An 8,036-nucleotide genomic window follows, 5' to 3' on the forward strand; every position below is an offset into this window, starting at 1 on the left:
AGTTAGATGACATAGAAAATAAGAACGCCAACTTTTCCCTCCACCCTCTCCTAACTGCACATTTAAAGGAGTTCATTGAGAATGTTAACGAAGTGGTATATTAGATTTATCACACATCATTATGCTATGATACAATCTCCTCCATGGCCCAGAGAGGAGGCATTCTGTTTCAATAATTTAGCCCAACAAACCAAAACAAAACACTTAATTATTACCTTCCACATAAAGTTCCAAAGCAACCCACACCAGCTCTAAGCTAAACCAACGAGTGCCACTCAATGGGCAGAGAGATTCTTGGTCATTCATGGCTGGGTTCATGGGCAGAGACCAGACTTTTACACATTACATCGCTCAAAAGTTAAATAATAATGGAAGTCTTTAGTGGGTTTTCAAAAAAGCTAAACCATTAACTTTGGGACTTGGGTAAAACTATGCCACTTGCTAACACCATTCATAACCGCATGGTGCAAACCACTCGGACACAGAAAGGTTCCAGTGTGTCGTAAGGCTTGTTGGAGTTCTGAGCTCAAAGGTCAACCATTGGCTGGACTTCAAGTAAAAGCCTTCATGAAGTGGTCACTATCTCATCCTTGCCATCCTCTCCAGTGAGATGCTGAGATGGATTGGAATCACATGGGTGCTCAAAGCACGTCTCTTAAATATCAACTTATTTTGGATTTCAAGAAAGGAAAACTGTCAAATTAAAAGTAATGTAGATAACACAAGAGGCTTGGTCCAGGGTTCAGGGTCTATCTCTGCCACCTACTAACCAGCTGCCTTAAGAAAGCCACTTGATCTGACTATAAACTCATTAGATTAAATAAGAAAGGAAGATACATGGGGTCAGAAAATGGTGTGGTAGTTAAAGCACTGTACCCCGCATGGACAATTCTGCAATTCAAGTCCCAGCCCTGGTGGCTTGAAAAACAGGCTGGCTGTGTGCATGCCCAAAATGCCAAGAGGAGGCAAACACACTTGCCCTATGGGAAAATCTTTTAAAAAACGAAAAGAAAAGAAGAAGAAAAAAGAACGGAAAAAAGGAAAGGAAAGGAAAGGAAAGGAAAGGAAAGGAAAGGAAAGGAAAGGAAAGGAAAGGAAAGACATGCCAACCACTCGGGCTTCTTCAAGGTCTAAGTCCTTGAGGTCTCTGGGCTGCCCTTCACCATTGGAAATCACTCCCCTGTTGTCAGTAGACAACTTCCTTTGTCTCATGAGCAGAAGTAAATTTCTACTAAAATCGAGTTTTATTTCATTTGCAGAAAATGCTTGGTTAGATTAGGCACACAGAGCAGTTGGCTAGAACCAAGGATTAAAGTTCCTAACGCATCTCCCTGCTGAGCCAGGCAACACAACCTTGACCTTTTCACTCACTCAGCCTAGACCCTGTCCCTTCTCCAGCCCTCACACCGCTTCAGTAGATACCCAGGAGCAAGCCTTAGTGCCTCTCATCCCTTCCTCCTCTTCCCCCCCCCTCACCTGGAAGGAACTAGTTGGTCTGTGTCTTCAAGAGGCTGCAAGGTTGCTGGGAGACAAGACAAGCTGAAACAGACACGGTTGCCTCTACTGATAATAACACCTGTGTACTGAATACCATCTATACTGTGTACTGGGAATAGAACACTGCCTACTGGGAATAGCACACCGTATCCATCTCTGTACCGTCATCCTGTGCTTTGCACGGCTTCGCTGTGTGTTTTGCATGCCAATGTTACGAGGCCTTTAGGTTCTTACATGGCCTGGTGAGACATGGCCTAGGGTAACAGAAAAGGGCATGGAGCCCAAGAAGCCAGCTTCAGCACTGAAGGTCCTTGACTTCCCATCAATAAGCACCTTGACCCCACCATCCCAGGACCACTTAAACGTAAAGGCTACCTGGCTGGGTAGTCCAGAAACACTCCCAGGGCCTACACTCAAGCATCCGGCCACACTGCCACTTACTAACACCATCGGGACTCCCTTCACATCCAGAAGACTGGTATTAGACCTTCTTAAAATGCACAGGTATTCAAAGTCACCAATGATCACCTCTAATATATGAATTTAACTTTACCTCTCTTAAAACGATGCAGTTGTGCTATCAGAAGAAAGAGCTGAGGCCACTCCGAGTCAGAAATGCGAAGAATACATCCCACAGCACGAGCAGAGTCCTACGGGACGGTCTCCAGAGTCAAGCCATCTGGGGCCTCTGACGTCCACTTCCAGATACACATGCCAGAACGCCTCTCCTCCTCCTGGCCATCCAGAACGGCCCTCATTCTCTAGAACTCCTTCCTGCCATCTACAGTAAACCAGCTGAAAGATGCACTTGAACTGTCGGGGCTTACGACCATTTCTTACTTCAATGAAAACGCCTATGGATTTTATGCCAAGAGGGAAACGTTTTAAATCTGAATTATTAGCTTCCAACCATCATCCAAACTGATGTGAAATATTTAACGCTCCACTTCATTTGTTTTGTTTAAGACGGATCTTGTGCTGGGAAATGTTGGCGGCTGTGTTTATACTGCTCAGCCACAGAGAACGCCAAAAGAAAGCAGTTATGTTTACAAGTCGCAGCCTTCGTATCCTGAGTGTTCGTCTCCACCACAGCCATCAGTTAGTGAGGACCTGATACATGCTTTAAAGGTGCTTTACAGAGACTGAGCTGTTCAGTCAATCAACATGCACTTACCAAAGACCTACTAAGTGTCATGCACCTCATCAGGCATTAGGAATAAAAAATGATGAGCAAGGGCAAGGTCAGGGCCCCATGGGGAAAGCAGATAATCACATAAGCAATGGCCACACCACGTGAGAAATGCCGGGATGAGGAAGCAAGTTATTAAAAATAGTATACGAGGCAGAGACTCCACGCGCATGTTTAGAGCTGATGTCTCTAGCTCTCCCGGCGCCCTACAAAGGCGGGTGTCTTTCTACTTTCCAAATAAGTACTCAGAGGCTAGCCTGCACACTGCCCCTCTAACAGCAGCAGCACCTGCAAGGTCACTGGCATCTAAAATTCCCATTCTGTTCTCAACGTTGCACGGGATCATCGGCACTGGCTCATGGAGGCACCGATCAAACATCTGCCTGGCATTCTACAGCACATGGCACACCCTGAGGAGAAAGGGCCACCGCCATGCCACAGCACACAGTCTGAAGGAATGTGCAAGTGGTCTGCAAGGAGCCACCCCAGACTAGTAATACAAAACAGGGACAGACCATGTCACCGGGCCATCTATGGCCATGGACCCACGGAGAGCCTCTCAAAGGGAGAAATCACTGAGGAAGGATTCATTAAGGAAGCGAGACTTCGGTCTTATGATCATGTCAGGTCAGAGAGCTGAATTAGGGAAGAAGGCCAGTGGTTCAGGAAAGCAGTGTGCAGAGAGGTGGCCAGCAGGCTCCTGGGTTAGGCTGAACGGCGGCCAAGGATGTAACCAGAGCACGATGGTGGAGCGAGCCAGCCTGCAGCTGCTGGAAGTGCCAAGTGATAAGAGATGCTAGGGCATCCTGGGGCACTAAAACACCCAGTGTAATAGCGACCGAGAAAACTGCCTTTATAAGAGCTGCTCTCAGAGAGGACTGTGCATGACAGAATCAAGGCTTTGTTCAGTCTCTTGCGATAGAAGGTGAGGCCCTGAAGGGCCTCCTGGAGGCATAATCGAAGGTCACCAATCAGCCTGCTAAAGATGACAGTCTCATTTACTGCCGGGACTTGATTCTGCTTGGAGGTTGTGTCCACCCCATGCCAGAGCTGCATTATTCTGAATCACAGTGGAGGGGCCCAGTGTTGCCAGCAAAGGGTCGTCCTCAGGACCCTGCTCCCGCAGGGCCTCCCCTCCCCAAACCAGTAAACAGAAACTTAAAAAATACTGAGTGGCAGGCCAAGTTATTAGCCTGCCTGGAATACCCACATGCCTCAGCCAGTCCGAGGGGTAAGATCTCTATTTAACTCTTCACTGTGGATGAAATACTTTCCCATGTGTTTGATGATGCGATTTTCACAACAGCCATGACAAACGTACTTAGTCTCTTAAGTTACAGAGGAAGAGCCTACAGGTCAGAGTAGATAAGAGACCTACTCAAGATTATAAAGCTGGCAGGTTGCAGACCGGCATGTCTGTCCAGTGGTCCATCTGATCTATTACTGTTATAATAATCATAATACTTTATCAAGTTCTTGACAGTTGATAGCTTTTACAGAAGGCTTAGGCAGTACACACAGACACACGCACATATGTTCATGCACGCGCACTCCCTCAGTTTTCCTAAAAGTGAAAAAAATAATACTGTATTCTACACTTTTTCTTTTTTTCCTAAGGTCTTTGCCATAGGGCACAGAGAGAGGGAAAGTGAGGAATCACCTCCCAGGGAGGATGACCATGCTGCAATCCCTTCTCTTCCAGTCTCCTCTCAAGATTTTGGGTATGCATGCGCACGCACCAGGAGTGATTTTCAAGCCACTGGATCTGGGTCTATAACCGTAATCTGGCATTTGGGAGTCCAGTGCCTTATTCACCACACTACCTGCTGACCTCTATATTCTACTCCTTTAAAAACCCACCTTCTATCCTCTGGCTGTGGACCTTGTCTCAGTACCTTTATAAGGTAAGTAAACAGCTATTATTTAGATGACTGCTAAAGACACGTAGATAAGATCTTAAATCCTAGATCTTGGTTTGCTTGTAGTTCACTGCCTAGAACGACCTTGCATTTGTGCCCATATCTGGCCATTTCATTTTCTGCCACGAAACTCCAGCCTCCACCCCCAACCTTCTCTCAGTGGCACTTGATATCACAGTCAGGCAAACGGCATCTTCCCACATGTCCGTCGTCCATCAGGACTTGTTTTCAGGAAGTGGCTACATTTAAGTCAGACGGAAAGAAGGATCACGGGACTTTAAAAAGCCTCAAATAAAGAAAACCAACCATTGGGAACCAGCAGTTAGCGTAATGGCTATGTCGCTGGACTCCCACGTAGTCGACCGCGGTTCGCTTCCCAGACCCGGTGGCTTAAAACTCACGCCAGGTGCGTGTACGTGCGTGTCCAAGATCCTGAGAAGAGAATGGAGGAGAAGGGACTGCGGCGTGACCATCCCCCCTGGGGGGTGATTTCTCGCTTTCTGTCTCTCTCTGTCTGTCTGGTAAGTGCACATGCCCTATAGCGAAAAATCTCTCAAAAAAAAAAAAAGAAAGAAAAGAAAACCAACCGCTCATCTCATTTTCTGGCAAAAACAATAGCAGCTATTCAAGATAGATGGGTGTGCATATCTCATTTTTTAAAAATCCCAACTCTGAGTTTCTCAGAGCCCTTCTTTCAAATTCCTAGGCACACAAATTATTTAATAAACAATTTGTCAATGAGTCTTGCACAGTGGGGAGAAGGTTATACGCCGTTCAGCAGACAGAGCCAAAATCAAAGCAGAACGCTGGTGACAGATGAGCAAACCACCTCCCTCCTCATCACGCCCTGGAAATAAAGATCACAAACTCCCCTCGCCAACCGCAGGGAGGCCCCGTTTTTTTCTTTCCTGTAACACATAATTCTACCAAGATCTTAATGAAAATAAGGTCAATATACTACATCTATAAAACCATCATGTTGCCTAATTTTAATCATCTCTCTTTTATAACCACGATATTTAATTAGATCATACACATGGAATTAAAATACATTTTTTTCCTCTTCTTTTTCTAGTTCCAAAGGAAGATTCCATACACCACTCTCTGGTTGAAAATCACAGAAATAAAGTGATTTAATTCCAGTTAAGCCAAATATTTCAACCATACACTTTTAAGCCTTAATCTTACACGTACCCATGAAATGGATTTTTCGAGAGCTTTTCTTTTTAATTCACTCACCAAGTCTCCAAGGTACTAAGTCCCTTCTAAGCACAAGCTCCCATCCATGTTGAGTCAACACTAAACATATGTAGAAATATTGTTACCATAACTTTTTAAAAATTGCTCTCATTCTGTGCTATCATTCGAACTCTAAAAAATGGTAGCTAAACTCGGCTTTCATAATTCTGATTAAGTAATGCAGGGCGTAGGTGTTTCTGAAGCCCTTTTTCATGAGGAAAAAGGAAGCTTTGTATCAGGTACGTACTGAAAAATACATATTTTAAAACACATCCATGCAAGTAAACACATACTTTTTTTGCTTACTGAAAATCCCTTTTACCTACTTCACTCACAAGGCAAACATTCCACAGTCAAATTCTATAAAGTGAGGTTTAAATTTAGATGAAAAACTGGGTTTTCTGCTAAAGTAGACCAGAGCTCAACACCGTAAGATACTGTCAAAGGAAACAGCGATCAGCCATTAGATAATGCCCAAGCCCCCCAAATAATTCTTCCTTTGTTCAACCAAGAGACTGAAAGATTTTACACTGAGAATCACAGCTCCAACAGCAACAGAGGTATGCTCAGAATCCAGATAGCCATATTAGACTCTCATTGATTTGTTAAAAATTTAACATTGTAAATGAAACCAAAGCAACCACCAACCAACACCGCCTGGGTAATTAAATTCCCGACTGGAAGAAGTTTCAAAACCCAAGCCCAACATCAAATCTGGCAAATCTCCATCCACAGTCTACTACTGTTTGCTCATGTTACACTGGAAATTCAGAAAGAGGGAGAATCTTAAGATTTTGAAAGCCTATTAATTTGTACTCTGTTTAAATCGCACATACCCGCTACCTGCAGCTGCAATTATAGTATAATCTTAGCGTTGTCCTCACTGTCTCACAAGGGCAAAGACTGACAAGAGTTAGTGCAGATATCTGTTTTTGTCGGGGGGTGGGGGGAGGGTGTCATGAAAAAATACCCCGAGCACGGAACACTGAGCTTCTCGGCCCCCAACCCTGAGGGTTGGTCTGTGTATTTCCAGTCCCCCGGGCCCTCCCTGGGTAACTCTCCTCTTTACAATTTGCGGTCTCCTGGAGGGGCGAGGGAGAGGCCTGATTCAAACTGGACTTGTTTACCGCCCACTGCCCCCAATATTATGCATTCCCACAAGCCCGTGGCGCGCGCTTCCGGCACCCTCTTACCTGCCAAGTTCCTCGCCGGTGTCGTAGTAATCGTCCACGTTTTCCTGCCTGAACACGGTCATGATAAACTGTCACGCCTCACCAAAGCCGAGCGCACTTCAGCTCCTCTTCCCAAACCATCACCGACGCTCCAGCGCCTCCGTGGGCCCCTCATGCATCAGTCTCCAGTGCTTTAAAAACAACAGCAACAACGAAATATTAATACTAAAATGACAACCCAAAAAGGAAGTAGATAGACCCAAGGCTAAGACCTGCTTGCTGGAGACCCGGGCTCCGGATCCGCCCCTCCCCGCGGGGTAGAGAAGAGCACCCTTTGTTAAACCCGGGTCAGGGATACCCCCCGCCCCGCCACACCAGCCTGCGCGTGGGATCGAGCACCACCGCACCCCATAGTCTGCATCCCCTAACGCAGGGAGGACAACACCGATCAGAACCGTCTCCGGAAGTGACTGGCCTCCCCACCTCCCTTTTCTCTGCACACACGCCCACCCAGCTCCCCACTTCCAGGGGCGCCGTGGAAGAATGAAGCCTCGCCCGGGCGTAACGTGGCGCCTAGCTGGAAGCATCCCTCTCCAGCCAGCGGCTGCGGGGCACCTCGGCGCCTCTCTGAGGCCACCGCACCTCCCCAACCTCCGCAGCCGCCCTCTCCCCTTCCCGGAGCCCGGCAGTCCCTAGAGGAACATTCCTGGCGATTCCCTCTCCGTTACCCGGCCGACCCGGCGTGCGGCCGCCCGGGGGAGCAGGGGAGGCTAGGGAGCGGCCGAGGGAGGCGCCACCGCCCGTCCCTGGTCCCGGTGCCCCGACACAAAGCGCCTGGCCGGGTCCGCGCCACCTGTTCCGACCCAGCCCGCAGGACTAGGGGTGCCTCCTGGCTGCGATCCCACTTCATTCCCTAAAGCAATTTCCCCCAGCCTTGGCCTTCCCCGTTGCCCCGGGCGCTGCGCGGGGAAACGCTGCCTGCGGCGGCTTCCGAAGCCAAAAATTGCCACGCACCCCACG

The 8,036-nt window shown here is 47.5% G+C and overlaps 1 protein-coding gene across 1 annotated transcript in view; it reads right to left on the reverse strand.

The window, feature by feature from the left end:
- The window catches only part of DAPK1 (death associated protein kinase 1), a 235,950-nt gene extending 228,499 nt beyond the window's left edge, over window positions 1–7,451 (reverse strand). Inside the window, exons 1-2 of the mRNA XM_006139841.3 lie at window positions 7,424–7,451; window positions 7,038–7,207 (exon numbers count right to left, since the gene is read on the reverse strand). Of these exons, the coding sequence (XP_006139903.1) occupies window positions 7,038–7,099 (62 nt within the window). The 5' untranslated portion in view covers window positions 7,100–7,207; window positions 7,424–7,451. The remainder of the gene's footprint in view (window positions 1–7,037; window positions 7,208–7,423) is intronic.
- Window positions 7,452–8,036: the final 585 nt, after the last annotated feature.

Source organism: Tupaia chinensis, unplaced genomic scaffold (assembly GCF_000334495.1).
Source record: "Tupaia chinensis unplaced genomic scaffold, TupChi_1.0 Scaffold000007_1, whole genome shotgun sequence".
In the NCBI taxonomy this organism is placed as follows: Eukaryota; Metazoa; Chordata; class Mammalia; order Scandentia; family Tupaiidae; genus Tupaia; species Tupaia belangeri.